Genomic DNA, 15,000 nt, shown 5'->3' on the forward strand with positions numbered 1-15,000 from the left:
AAACTGAACATGGACCCGAACCATTTAAGATGGGAAGAGACGGAAAGGGCCAGGCGTTGAAGGCAAATGGGTGCTCAGTTGTTCCCACACATGGAAACAGACACAAACTCTTCAAAAGTCTGTAAGGAAGGGGGGGGTCATAAAGCGCTGGCTATGCAAACATGACAGAACCCACATAAAAACCAGGTTGGTGGGACGGACACTGCTGTAACCCAGCTCAGACAGGCCTGGGAGTCAGAGTGGTAGATTCTGGGAGATCACTCGCCATCCAGCCAATATGGCTAGAGATCTGCTTCAAAAAGGAAAAAGAAAGAAAGAGTGTGATAGGAGACACTCAAAGTCTTCTGGCTTCCATGTGCAAATGCATAGGTAACTGCACATGCACACATGCACACACTCACACACCACAGTCACATGCACACATACTTGACCCAGGTAATTTTTTTTTTAATTTTTGGTTGCTGTGATAAAACACTGACCAAAAGCAACTTGTGAGAGAAAAGGGTTTATTTGGCTTCCCTTTACCATAAAGGGAAAGCAGGGCAGAAACTCAAGGCAGGGAACTAAAAGCAGAGGCTGTGGAGAACACTGCCAGGGGCTCGCTTCCCCCTTGCCTACAAAGCCACCTCTCTAATACAGCCCAGGACCACCTGCCCAGGATGACCCTGCCCGGTGGGTGGGACCCTCCATCAATGTCCCCACAGACATGCCTACAGTACAGTCTGGTGGGGGCAGCTTCTATACCGAGGTTCCTTTCCTTCAGTGTGTGTCTAGTTAACAAAAACTAACTTTGACACACATGGAAGAAAAAAAGGGTCTCATGGCTGAGCCTCAACTCTAAACTGACAGGGCTAGAACCTGCGCCATGGTGGCCGGTTACTATGCTTGGAAAACAGACCGGGGGTGAGGCTGTTCATGCCCAAGGATAACCGACTCTCTTCTCCACAGGATCAGGCAAACACTGAAAGAAGCCTGACCTGAAACACACAAAGTGTTCAAACTTGTCAAGTAAGTAACCTGTGGTGGTCTGAATAAAAATGGCCCCCACAGGCCCATGAGGGGGGTGGGACACTCTTAGGAGGTGTGGCCTTGTTGGGATGAGTGTGGCTTTACTGAAGAACTCTCAGCTACCTCTCCAGTACCAAGTCTGCCTGGATGCACCATGCTTCCCGCCATGATGACACTGGGCTAACCTGAAGCTGTGAGCCAGCCCAGTGAAATGTTCTTCTTTGTAAGAGTTGCCGTGGTCACGGTGTCTCTTCTCAGTAGAATGGTGATGCAGATATAACCTGAGTAAACTTTTGGGGGTGCAGGGGAAGCTGCGCCACTGAGAAAGAAAAAGCCCGAGTTTCCTTACATCCCATTAATAAAGGTGGCCGGTTAGATGAGCAGTTCACTATCACCTCTCATGGCCCTCAGCCCCAGCCGGCCCTGGCTGCAGAGCAAGTACCCATAGCACAAGTGACTGCCCAGCGGTCGAGATGCCCTCCAACTTGCAATGTAATTGAGGCTGGCCTTGAACTTCTGATCCTCCAGCCTCTAACTCTCAAGTCTCGGGGTTACACGGTCACCCCCAGTCTATCCTGTGCTGGAGACTGAGGCAGCGGCTTGATGCATTCCAGGCTAATTCTTCAACTGAGCCACATCCCCAAGTTCTCCAGAAGGTTCTACTGTGCTTCTAGAAGGCAGGGCCGGCCTGTACTCACACAGCAGGAGTGAGAAGCTCGCGGTTTCATAACAGCTGACATAGCACAACAGAGAGAACTCTAGAAGCTGGTGTGAGCTTCCAGAAGAGAACCCGAGTCTGTCTCCAGTCACAGGCAGGATGAATCCAGGTCACCCTTCCCTCCACCCAGCTGTGATGCCTCATCTTCTTTGGGGTTTGACAAGCTGTGGGGTGGGGGCTGGAGAGAAACAGTTAATACTCTCTGAACTTAGTTTCCCCCATGGCACGGCATGAATGTATACTTGAGACTTTGAAAGTTTGCTATGAAAATTAAGTGTGCAAAGTCTTTAATACCCTGCTTAGTGCATGGTCAGAATTCAATAAGTGCTGAGCCTTATGTTGGCCCTTTAAATTGGCCTGTTTTGTGCTTTTATAATTTTTACAGTAATATCAACTACAGAAATAGCTTCAGTATACCCACTCAGACCTCAGCTACAGAACTGATGCTTCGGTAGCCTTTGTCTTATGGGCAAATAATATAACTTGTGATGACTAGAAAGTTCTTTGTCCACAGAGAGGGAAAATGAAACATTGTAGAAGAATGTAAGTATTTGATTATGAGTGGCGGTAACAGAGCACCGGAGACAGAGGCTCTTGTCGTTTTCTCTACGGGAGGAAACACAGTAGCCTTCCCTTGCTTCTAAAACTCACAGGCGATGGAGATCAACAAGTTAGGCATGTAATTAACGAGCCTGCTAGTTAGCCCGCTGCTGCGGGTGCTGTTGGTCCACATGAAAAGATCTGATTCTGTCCACTCTCTGCTTTCTGTTGCTGAAATGAGTGCTTACCCGGTTTGACCATGAAAGGAATGGACTATCCCTTACAGGGGGCTTGCAATAACAATTACTTTTAACTAACGGTGACAAGTCTGCTCAGCCTAACAGAGGCTGCCCAGCCAAATGAAAAGGAGAGGAGGCAAAAGCCTAACAGTGAGGCGCAACTTCACCAGAGGTTGAGATTAGACAATCAGTGCAAAAGTTAGCCCTGTCCTGGCGAGGGTGCTCACACCAGCAAGGCCTGTGGTCCTACTGGGGAGGAACAAAGATGGGCGAATCTGTGGCACAGTCCTATTATAACCCTGGTCAGGGGACCAGGACAGCACTCGGGCTGCGGGTTTTTGTGTGATGGTGAAAGATACCCTCCCCCACCCCACCTCACTTTAATACCCGAGGCACTGGGGAATCAGGAGCCACACGCAGCAGGGGCTTCTTCCCAGAGCCGGCTGGGCTGAACCTTCCCCTCGCCCCAGCTTTGTTCTGAAGCTTGTTAAAAGTGTGGCCAGAGTCCTCTGGGGGAGGCAGAGAATATTCAGGGCACAAGGCAGCCACTAATGTTGTTAAGTTTCCCAAACTGCTGGAATGAAAGCCTGCTGTACCAAATGGAAGGCAGGCCGCCCTCAGCAGCCTGAAGAACCCCTTAGACTTTCAAGGAACTCAACACAGACCAAATCAGGACTCAATGCTCAGATGCTGAAAAGAATCGGAGGATTTTCCAGTTCATGATACAGAAGTGAATATTCTGTTAAAGTTATTCAATGCAGGCTTAAGCATGAGCTCGAGGAGAAAAGTGTTCAGGAGACAGAGAGGCACGCCTGAGAGCTGAGTGTAAGCAGTTCAAAGAAATCGGCCGGAGGCAGGATGTCCCTAACTGTGGGTTCTTAAAGGGAGAGTGAGTGGCCAGCTGTCTTAGCCAACAGAGCATTTTGGGGTCCCGAGTTACATCCTAGAAGATTCTAAGACACAATTCCCCCTCCTGTTCATTTTAGAAGCAAGATAAATGGCGGAGCTCTAGATGTCTGGGATGGGAGCATTAACCTGAAATGGTCCAAGAGTGGCCTTTGGTGCTCGGGATGGGCCCTTTCTCCATAAATAGGGTTTCTCCTGGGAGGTTTAGAAAATTGTAGGTTTACCGCTGGGTAGGGATAGGGGCCTCATACCACTGTGAATCAGGCTGGAAGGACCCACTCCTGCAAACTGTCCTCTGACACACACTCTCTTGTCTCTCTCTTTTAAAAAAATCCTTTAAAAAGAGCTACACTGTCTTTTATACCCTTTGAGATGAAGGCTGTGTTGTGCAGAACATATTCTATTGGAATGAGAGATCTTGGCTTCTTCTGTCTTTTCTAGGGATATAAGTCTAGGGATACTTTTATATAGGAGATATATATATATATATATATATATATATATATATAGAGAGAGAGAGAGAGAGAGAGAGAGAGAGAGAACACTGACTCTTCAGAAGAGTCAGTGTATACACTCTCTGAGAACATAGGGCTAGACTAGTAACTAAAACCCGCGACATCTGAGACTTGAAAGACTTTTGAGGTTATCACTGTACACAGGTGAAGTGACATTTAAGACTGTTCGGGCTCACAGGAAGTATGTCTTACAGGAATGCTGCCACAGAGAGACTACAAATGGAATAGGAGCCAGCGTCCATGTCTGTGGAGAATCTCTGAAAAGAAAAGGTGCTTTAAATCCATGTGTATCTCGTGTGTGTGTGTGTGTGTGTGTGTGTGTGTGTGTGTGTGTGTGTGTGTACTACTCAAAGAGGCCAGAAGAGGGCATCACACCCCTCTGGAGCTGGAGTTACAGACAGTTGTGAGTTGTCTGACATGGGTGCTGGGATTTGAACTTGAGTCCTCTGGCTCCAGAACTTTCCTTCCTCCCCCCCCAACCCCCCCCCGCAGATTTTAACAATTTCTGTCAAGTGCTAGGATGTAAAATCCTTTTCACTTGTACACTGTTAAGCACCCTGGGGATGGTCTGAAAGACAGCTCTTCTGAGAGCCTTCTTTTCTGTCCTCCACAGCAAGCCCTGTCCTTTGGGTACCAACGCCCCCTGGGGAGTCAGAACCTACATCCTCATTATCATGGTAAGCCCTCCATTTGGTCTATGATGCTATGAACTTGCCTGGAATAAGCACTTAGGAATTTTCAGATGCATTCTCTCCCCGCGCGCTTTGACCGCATAACGCACCTTGCCACTTCACAGGCAAGACTCACCAGGTTTTACACTAATAAATTGGTACAAGGAGTTGTGCACTATTTTTAAATTTCTGATTGAAGATTTGAGGAGAGCCAGCTGGATCCTCAGCACATGTGTGCCCTGAAAAAAATGAGCTGTTTCTAGAACCTTCAAGACTTTTTTCCCCTCTTATTATTTTCCTGCTAAATTGCATATTCTGGTCCTTCCAAGCAGTCTTGAAGAGACAGGATTTCTTTCTGTTCTATTGTGTCCCTGTGAACGCCTTTGCAATTGAAAAGGAAACCTCTGAGGGTGGCAAGCAGGGAGTCAGCAGAAGTGACACAAAGTGAGGTACTAGGCTTTGTGAAGGCTCAGAGAGCTAATGAGGCCAAGGTCAGGGGTTCAACCCTGAAAAGACAGGAACTTCAGTCAATTCCCGCCTGAGAACTGCACCCCTAAACTAGTGCAGATTCTCAGAATCCACAGATGTGAGGGCTGCAGACGTGGGTGGGAAAGGCACCTGTGAGGTTCCCTAGACAAGTCCCTGAGAGGGGACAGAGACCAGAGTAAGGCAGCCTTCCATCAGTTCCAGAGAGGGCAGACCTGGACACCAGACAGCCGGGCTCCTGGAGAAATCGAGGGCGGAACTCAGCCAAGCACAGGCAGGGCGCCTGTTCTAGGCCTGGGTAGTTGCAAGGGAGGGTCAGGACACACACACTCGTTCAAAGAGGTGGCCAAAGCCAAAAGGGACTGCCTCTGCAAGGCCGGTAACGGGCGTTTTCAAAATTAGGGTGGCCTTGCGCATCAGATGAAAGGCCGCCTGGACAGGGCCCTGGGATTACCGCGGAGGTGCAGGGGAGGCAGAAAGAAAGTTGGTCAGAAAGGGCTGACTGTGTCTCCTTTTTATAGTAACAGGCAAAGAGGTGATTAGGCTTAGCCCAGAGAGGAAGTCTACAGCACTGACACGCAGCAGACACTTTCTCAGGCGCTCCCCCTACGCTGAACACTAAAACAGACTCCATTCTCAGCAATCCTGAGCTTTTCTGAAGGTCACATTCCACGGCTGCAGACTCGCCTGGCCCTTTACCTAGGAACTGGAGGCTTAAAAAAAAGTATTTATAAAGAACCTGCAACCGGAAGTGGGCAACCTACTTGTCCTACAAGAATGCTACCCAGAAGCCTCACTGCTACCCAGAAGCCTCACGGTAAAGGACATGAGAAATCCCATCTATGCAGAGAGGTTCTAAAATCTAAAGAGAGATAAAGAGGTTATTCACAAATGCAGTCCTGCTAGACTACACGGAAGTGAGGTGCATGGACAGACATGGAGGGGTTCTACATGTTTCCATGCGGTCCTGCTAGGCTACATGGAAGTGAGGTGCATGGGCAGACATGGAGGGGTCCTACATGTTCCCACAGTAATGCTTTAACATATTCCATCACATTAAGCAACAACGGTTCACACAGGAGAATGCATGCTGCTTTTAATCAGACCTAGAAGCATCTACCTAGGATACTGAGTGAAGATGGCTGAGCCAACTGATTATAAACCGTTTAGAAATAATGACTAAGTCCAGGGGCCAGACCTGCAATCCGAGCTACTAAGGAGGACTGAAGTGGAATTCTGAGGGCTACCTGGGCTATAGCGAGTTCAAGGCCAGCCTGGGCAACTTAGTAGTAAGGTTTTGTTGTTGTTGTTGTTGTTGTTGTTTTTAATTAGGGCGGGACATCAGAGCTCTAGCCTTTGACCAGCAGAAGCAGGTGAACTCCAAGGTACACACAGAGCTTTGTATCAAACGAAACGAAACAAAACAGCGACAAATTAAGAAAAGGACCTGAGACATAAACTGACGAGGCGCTTGTCTGGCACCCAGGATCAGCCTCCAACTGAGGGAGGGACATCCAGATGCTACCGCCAAGGGAGGGAGTAGGACAAGCATAGGCAGATGTGGCTTGAGGGTCTGTGTGAGTACACGTGCACATATATACATACACATATACATGCAAGCATACATATATACATACACATGCATACATGCAAATACACACATATACAAATACACATACATACACACATACAAAACACATGCATACATGCACACACAAATATACATACATATACATACAAATACACCTATACATATACATACACACATATTCTCTCTCTCTCTCTCTCTCTCTCTCTCTCTCTCTCTCTCTCTTTCTCTCTCTCTCTCACACACACACCACCACCACCACCACCACCACCATCCAAAGAATATGGCTTTGACTTTAACAGTCATACTTGAAAGAATCAGGGCCACGAGAAGACACAGGAGTCCTGATGGCCTTATTAGGTGGAAAACTCTGTTTTTTTCTCATTCTTACTCAGTATTCATCTCATCTCATGCTATAAGAATAAATATCTGAGGACCTAGGAGTGGGAAGGAACTTTCTGAAGGAGCCCTGCCTTTGTGGGTGTAATGCTGGCTGACACTGGGTTTCAGGAAACAGTGAAAACCTGCCCCATTATTGTTCTGGAAGTTTCAGGACAGCAGGTTTTAGNTCTGTGTCGGTGAGTAGTGTTTTATGCACCCATCCAAGGATCCCCGCTACCTCACAAAGCATGTTTCTGGAATTACAATATCTTGAATATACGTCAGAGAGTCCAAAAACCGAGCTCAGCACACGGAAAGCCAGTGGGGGTGCCTGAGTCCCACTCTCACCTTCCAGCAGGCTCCGCAGGGTGAGTGAGCGCTTAAGGGATAAGTTTACAGGCAGAGGAACCCACTGCCCACAGTCACTGTGGAAGAGACACAGCCAGAAGCCCATTCTTTCAGAGCAATGTCCCTGCTTTGCTGTCTCTCAAACAGTGAAGTGCTAACCAAAGAGTTCCTTACTTATAAATAAATGGATCACGCGCCTCCCCCACAGTAGGACTCTGCACATGCCACGCACCCCCACCAGCAGCGTGGTTCCCACGGAGCTGAGTTTGCTGTTGCTGTTTTTGCTAGCCTGAGCTTGCTCTGTAACCCTTGTACCAGCCTCCCAAGCAGATGGAGTCCCAGGCCTGCATCACAAACGCTCACCTTATTCTTTTTTTTCTTTTTTCTTTTTTTGGTTTTCGAGACAGGGTTTCTCTGTGTAGCCCTGGCTGTCCTGGAACTCACTTTGTAGACCAGGCTGGCCTCGAACTCAGAAATCTGCCTGCCTCTGCCTCCCGAGTGCTGGGATTAAAGGCGCGCGCCACCACGCCCGGTGCTCACCTTATTCTTAAGGGTCACTTTTAGAGGACATCTCTTGTCTGTGTGTCTTCATCTTCATTATGTATTTAATAAACGGATTTAACAGATGAGGGATAATCTTTTTTAGTGCCTATACCCAATCTTCCATCTAGAAGTCATGATAATTTTAGAATATTTGAAGCTGTATTTCCTCATATTCTTACAGAATATTCTAGAATAGCTGGAGTTGGAGCAGCATCGAGTACTACCTCTTCTTCCAATGCAGGGGTTTGAGGTCCTTTATGTAACTACATCTATCAATGCCTATTTCCTGTCAGGCAATGGGAGAAGCAAGATGGACCGGCTAGGGAATTCACCTGGGGACATGAGGGCAAAAGTCTAACTGCTCATGACAGGACTTTTCATCCTCTCTGTTCTTAACCCCACAGTCTATGTGAGCCAGGCAGAGCACAGGGCGCCCTGCTGCAAAAGCCGAGAGGGCCTTCCAGCTCTCTCCCACACTCAGAACAGACAGCATCCTCTTATACACTGTCCCAGGGGCAAGAGAATGAAGAGCAAGAGGGAGACTCTGGTCCCAGAGGCAGAATAAATATTCTAGTATATTCTAGCCAACACCTGGTTACAGCTGAGCCTTTCTTCCTGAAGCCAATAAAATCGAGTCAGAATGTCCTGTTTTCAGTTTGAAATATATATTTAAAGAAGGGGTAAGCACCATGTGTAGGTGTGTCTCTTCTAAAAGCCTGGCAGAAAGTTAACCAGCCAGTGGCCAAAACACGTACAGGGACATATGGGCGGGTGGGCAGGCAGGCGTGCATGTGTATGTATATATGAGGGATAGCTCTCACCTAGAAGTTACTTAGATTTTTAGGAGTTGCCTTCTAGCAGCTGAGGCAAGATCTGCATCTTCCCAAATGTCACCCACCAAGCTGAGAAAATGTGATACTAATTTAAAACTGCCAGAAGAGGAAAAAAAAAAAGAATTTCCTGACACTAAGAATCCTATTTTGTAGAGAGTTTAAAAAAATAAAATTCTACCATTATTTCTCGGTTAATATAATATGCTCACTGCTGGAGAAATAGTTTTTCTTTCCAGGTGAGTTTAATTATAATATAGTCCATGTGGTATGAGACCCCAGGAGGCTCATCTTTCTTAAGTGATAATACTATACTTTTAGCACAAGAAAGGACAGCGGAGCTTTTATCTGGAGGCATGACACATGAACCTACAAGCACCCCACCTGTAACATGCTCCTGAAACTCCACAGAGCTGTGCATCACCCCTTTAATACATGTGAACAGGTTAGGCCTCAGTCACATGCAAACAGGAGATGGCATACACAGTCTTAACCGAGCTAGCAGAACTGATCAGGCTTTACAGAGACCCCGGGATGAGGTACGAGGAATTTTCTAGGCGCGCGGATTCTTTGAGTTTTATTTCTTGTGCAATATTTTAGTTGAGTTCCAAGTTCTGCCTGTTACATAAGCCAAACAGAAGAGATTGGAGGCAATGGAATGGCAGCCTGGGCGGCCCAGAAGAGGGAACTGAGGCAAAATTAGTGACATTACCAAATGTCATTGGCGGGGGTGGGGGAGGGGTAAAGTGTCACAAATGACAGGATTCCTGAAGCTGGATGATTTGTGAGGGTACTTCTGGAGGCTTGTGTGTCTGCGTACAATCAGGACACTCCCAAAAGGAGAGAAGCACGTCTCAGCTGTCAACGCAGGTATTTAATTTCAGGAGGAGAGAACTGGGCACGAGTCCCTACTATGCACTCCGCAAGGCCCTCGCCTCTCGCCGCACACCGTGGCTTCCGGCACGCGCCAGGACCCCTGACGGAGGCCCCCTCTGTGCTGGGTGACCCGCTTTGCTCCTTTACTGCAGACACCCACACTGCTGCAGACTCCCAGCCACAGCGAGGCTCAGAAGATCAAGGGACCAGTCGCAGCAGCCTTTTTAACTTTGGGAAAACCCAATGCTCACTTCACTCAAACGTCGCAAAGTGGTGCCATGACCCTTTAGCTCTTGGCTCGCCAATTCAAAGAGGCACATCACTACAGCCCTTCCGCTGCCCACGGCATGCTTCTGCGTCTAGTTCCTTTCCAGGTCCCCCCAAGCGGAAGACAGTTCTGGCAGGGAGTCCGGCCGAGATTACTCTAATATGCAGCCTTTGTCCATTCTTTTGTTGTCTTATTGTAGAACGAGGCGCACGAGTCTGGGAGGCTGAGAGCTTCGTGGAGTGCAGCCCTCAAGAGGTACCTGCAGAACCCCAGGTTAGCTTAATCCAGCCCACCATCTCCACTTCAAAGAAGATGACACTGACCTTCAAAGCAAGTAAAGCAGGGTTCCTTCCTCAGGCACCCACAGATGGCCTGGGACAGGCTCAACTCCAAAGCCAGACCCCCTACCTCAGCAAACTTAGGAATCAAGGAAGTGGGTGGGCGGGACGGAAGTGTCAGTCCTGACAGGTCAGGCTTCAGCCCCTAATTAGTGCCTTGTGTATACACGGCTACCCTTCCTCTCTGGGCTTTAGTGTCCCAACAGTAAAATGATCTCTTCTTCTCGGCCTTTAAGATAAAGTGTGCCTGTAAAATGAAGAGATAGGGTGGGGTGGGGGAATCCCAACGCACCTTCCTGATCCGCAAGTCCCCTAAGGCTTAGCATGTGGGCGTGGCTACAGCGTCTACACACTCAGGACATACATGATGTACTACATTCTCCCAGCAGACTGTGTCCCCCTCATCCCAATCCACGGAGCCCAGCCTCATAAGCGTGTCTGTTCCATAGCTTCCCTCCTCAAGAGTGACCGGAAGCGTCCCTGGCTGATCGGGTCATCACTCCCTGGGGGGTGAGGGAGCCGCCCATCTCAGGACAGCCCGGGAGGCCTCGGGACCTCAGGGAGTCTAGGCTAGAACGGACACGCGTGGGGCGGCGCCGGTCGGGCTGCCGGGCAGGCCGTGGCTCAGCGGCCGCGGCGCACGTGGCCCCGCGTGGCCCCTCCCGCCCGCACGGTCCCCGCGTACCTGGCGAAGCAGCACTCGCAGTGGTGGCCCCGCTCGCCCACGGTGAGCACGCAGGCGTAGGCCGGGCAGGAGAAGAGGAGGTCGCCCACGTGGAAGGGCCGCAGCGCGCGGAGCCCCCGGCCCTTGCCCGCACTGCAGAAGCGCTCCAGGCCGCCGCGGGCCTCGGCGCGCATGCTGGCGGCGCTGCGGCTGCGCGCTGCGGGGCACGCGCGTCACGGGAGGGAGGGAGGGAGGGAAGGCAGGTCTGCCGCGGCCGCCGGCCTTCAAGGAACTCGGCGCTCTGCTCGGGGCGGGTGCTGTGCCCTGGCCGCGCCCCGGAGCGCGGGGCGGGAGGGCGGTGCGAGGGTGCGCAGGGCGCGCGCGCGGGAGGCCGCCCGCACCCGCCAGGCTGCGCTGCCCCGTGAGAAAGGCTGGAGTCCCAAGTCACCCAGGCCAGCACCCGCTGTGCCCGCAGACTGCGTCCCCACTAAGATCCCGGGTGGTGGAGCAGGGAATGAATGAGTGTGGTTTGCAGTTGAGCTGTGCGTGCAAAAAACCACCGTTTTCACCTCCTACGGGACTTAGAGTTCATTCTGGAGCCAATACGAGGGGCCATGGCCAGGTTTGGATTACCCCAAAGTCTACGTTCCAACGTTGTAACAATTTGATTTTAAAATGCCCATAATAACCGAAAAAGAAAATCATAAATCAAGACATCAAAAAAATCTATCGGTGGGACCCTCCAGGTAGGCTGGCTGCAGAAGGGAGGAACCTCAGCTATAGGGCCTCAGATGCACTCTGACTACACTCTTAGTGTATGGGTTGGTGTGAGCTAGTGATCTGATGATGTTCCAGATGGTTTTACTTGTTATTCACAAGCTGGTAGGTTAGACAGGATAGGCAACGGGTAGCTATTAAGGGAACTGGAGAGGGCCCAAGGAAAACTGCCAATAAGCTCCAGACATTGCAGCCTCTCCGCAAAGGTTGAAGTTCAGATCGGCTAATTAGCTTTGCAGAAAGAGGGTCAGTGCCAGCTGCAGGGTTTTTTTCGCCAGCTTTCGTTCACAGGGCAAATCATAGAATGGGGGATTTGGGGCCTGTGAATAAAATTTCTTTAGTGATAATATGAATAAACCTTCCTCCAAGGAAAGGGCTTGGAACCATGGGTCTGGGTTATTTTGGCAATTTTTATTTTTTATTATTACACTTCTTTTTTGTATGTATGAGTGCATGTGTGCGAGCATACCCTTGTGTCATGTATGCTGGGAATGTGTGTAGAGGTCAGAGTGCAGCTTGCAGGAGTGGGTTCTCACCTTCTACCACATGGGGCCTGTGTCTGGTTTGTCAGCCAGGTTTGGTGGTGGGCACCTTTATACTCTGAACTATCTTGCAGGCCTATGTATCCACATCAGTATCCATGGGCATCACTGGACTATAAACTTGGACAAAGTGTAGGCCTGGATCCTTCAATTCCACGTAATAATAACCCTTAGTTACTGGGTACCATTGAGCTAATGTATTTATTTAACACATCTTGCTTACCTTAAAATAAATTTGGGAAACCCTCTTCCACATCCTACTCACCTGTGACGAGCAACATTCTCGGGTAGGTTTGTGACTAGAGCCTCACTCTGCTGTCTGCCGGAAGCATTTTCTCAAATCTCGAGACTTTCTAAAGATGCTCACCTATGTAGATCTGCAGCGTGGTTTTTGGATTCATTTTGGCTGGCTTTTTAGCATTCTGATTTGGGGAAGGATGCCTTACCAGTACAAAGAAGAAAAGACATAGAAATAAACAAGCAACATGTTTGTAAACTCAGTACATGGTTTATTCTTCCAAGAACTCACTGTGCAGAGTTTGAGAAATGTGTCCCATCTCACACACACACACACACACACACACACACACACACACCTTTCTCCTACTGCGCATTTTGTTTTGAGACAGGCTGGCCTCAACCTCCCCAAGTAGCAGAGAATGACCTTGGGCTTTGGATCCTCCTGCCTCTGTCTCCCTAGTGATGGTATTACAGGTATGCAGCACCACACCCGGTCCCCTGGGGCACTGGGGACTCAATCCAGGGCATATCAGGGCAGAGGTTGAGTGTTACCGGAGAATACTGGAAAACAAGCAGCTTCATTTCAGAAAAGTCGGGATGAATTCGAATGACTGGAGCTGGGGCAGTGAGGCAATAGCTATAAAGTTAGGAGCCTCCCGCAATGATAAAACCCGTGCTTAAAATAAATGGCCAAGGCGCGGCTTCCAGCCAGCCGGGGCAGACCGATGACAGCACCCTCCATGCATCTCATGCTTGCCGCTCTGCCACTCAGCGGTCTCACATTCCATGAAGGAAGCTGTCTAGCTGCCAGGGCCTGCCCATATACCAGCTCCTCTCCCGCTTGTCCCATGATTTGGGAAAATCGGTGTTGGAAAGATTTGGGATGGCTTTGCCTCAAGTTGAAATTAGGGCACGGTACAGGGTGAATGCCCCCCCTGCTTAACCGCCTAAAAGATCATCTGATCCATTTGTAATGCATCCTTCCAGCTGCAGATTAACACGTGGGAGAAACAGCTCTGGGCTAGGAAATAAAGCCCTGGCAGAGGGACCAGCAGGGAACATGCCCCAGCCCTCAGTTGTTCCTCTATATGTACTTTATCAGCTGCACATGTGCAGAGGAGACCCAGCACTTTGGAGTCCTATAGCCACAGACAGCTGGGGTCTAATCGGGTGCTCATACTATTGTAGGAAGGTACAAGATAGTTCTGAAGGACCTGGGTAATGCCACTCAAAGATATTATTAGGGCCTCATATCTAGGTGTGTAAACATTACCTTGTATGGTTAAGAGGGAGTCTTACCAATGTATTGAGAACTGGAGCTAGTGTGAGCCCCTGACTCAATTCCATTCCAAGGCTCCTTTCCAGAGAGGCAGAAAGATTTGACATAGCTGGAAGAGGAGGCAGCACATGCTGTAAGGACACAGATTGACTTGATGTGGCCTTTTAAAGTCTGTCAGCGAAACCTGCCTTTCCTTATTGCCCCTGCTCTGAGCATGGCTTACAACATCCTGAGTTCAGCTCAGGGATGTCTGGCCTACGGAACCATGGGAAGTACATCTTTGCTTTTTAAACTGTCCCATCTGTGGTCACTTGTTACAGAAGCCACAGAAAAGCAATATAAAGCACAAAACAACACAGAGTTCCATGGAAGACAATCAGCAAAATCCTGATTGCAAATTCAGTGCGTAGGAGACCAGCAGACACCCAGGAGATAATCTTACTTAAGAAACATTTACAGAGCTCCCACTGTGTGCTAGTTACACCTGTAAAACACCCTCATTTAGAGGGCAGAAGAGACCAAGAGCAGAAGCTGATCTTACAAAGGGACAAGAATGGGTTCTCTAGCACCCACAGGGTGGCTCATAACCACCTCTCAAGGGGCAGAGCAGGCATGTGATGCAGATGCACGCAGGCGAAGCCCCACTCCCCAACACACAAATAAAAATTGTAAAATTCTCATTTAATCTCTCTACTGACATGTTGTAGATGAAGGCCTGAACTTAAAATTGTGTGTGCAAGGCTGGGCGTGTAGCCCCATGGTATTGTTCTTATTTGACATGTACAAGACCCTGAGTTTGGCTCTGATCACTGGAAAAATCTAAACTCACTTGTCTAACCAAAGCCAGTATTTAGCCGCGGATCCGTGCCCTGGACCACTTCACTGTGCTGCTTTTTCAATGAACCAGAGCCCTAACCGTAGGCCAGCAATGTTTGTGTCTAGATTAGTGCACTGCCCTCCTCAATAGCCCTTCCTTGTCTCTCACATCAGCCCAGAGCTCTGCTCTCTGGAAAGATGGCTCAGCAGTTGAGTGCTTGCTGTCTTCCCACAGGGCCTGAGTTCAGTTCCCAGCACCCACATTAGGCTGTTTACAACTGTCGGTAACTCCAGCTCCAGGGGATCCAATGGCTTCTTCTATCCTCTGTGGATGCTTGCACTCATCTGGCAGATAGACAGGCACATACACACACACACACACACACACACACACACACACTCACGCACCAAAGTTAAATAAGTTAAA

The 15,000-nt window shown here is 49.2% G+C and overlaps 1 protein-coding gene across 1 annotated transcript in view; it reads right to left on the minus strand.

Annotated features, from left to right (window-relative positions):
* Smyd2 (SET and MYND domain containing 2) overlaps positions 1-11,145 on the minus strand; it is a 41,045-nt gene extending 29,900 nt beyond the window's left edge. Inside the window, exon 1 of the mRNA XM_029538711.1 lies at positions 10,898-11,145. Coding sequence (XP_029394571.1) covers positions 10,898-11,113 — 216 coding nt within the window. The 5' untranslated portion in view covers positions 11,114-11,145. The remainder of the gene's footprint in view (positions 1-10,897) is intronic.
* Positions 11,146-15,000: the final 3,855 nt, after the last annotated feature.

The sequence above is a fragment of the Mus pahari genome, chromosome 5 (assembly GCF_900095145.1).
Source record: "Mus pahari chromosome 5, PAHARI_EIJ_v1.1, whole genome shotgun sequence".
NCBI lineage: Eukaryota > Metazoa > Chordata > Mammalia > Rodentia > Muridae > Mus > Mus pahari.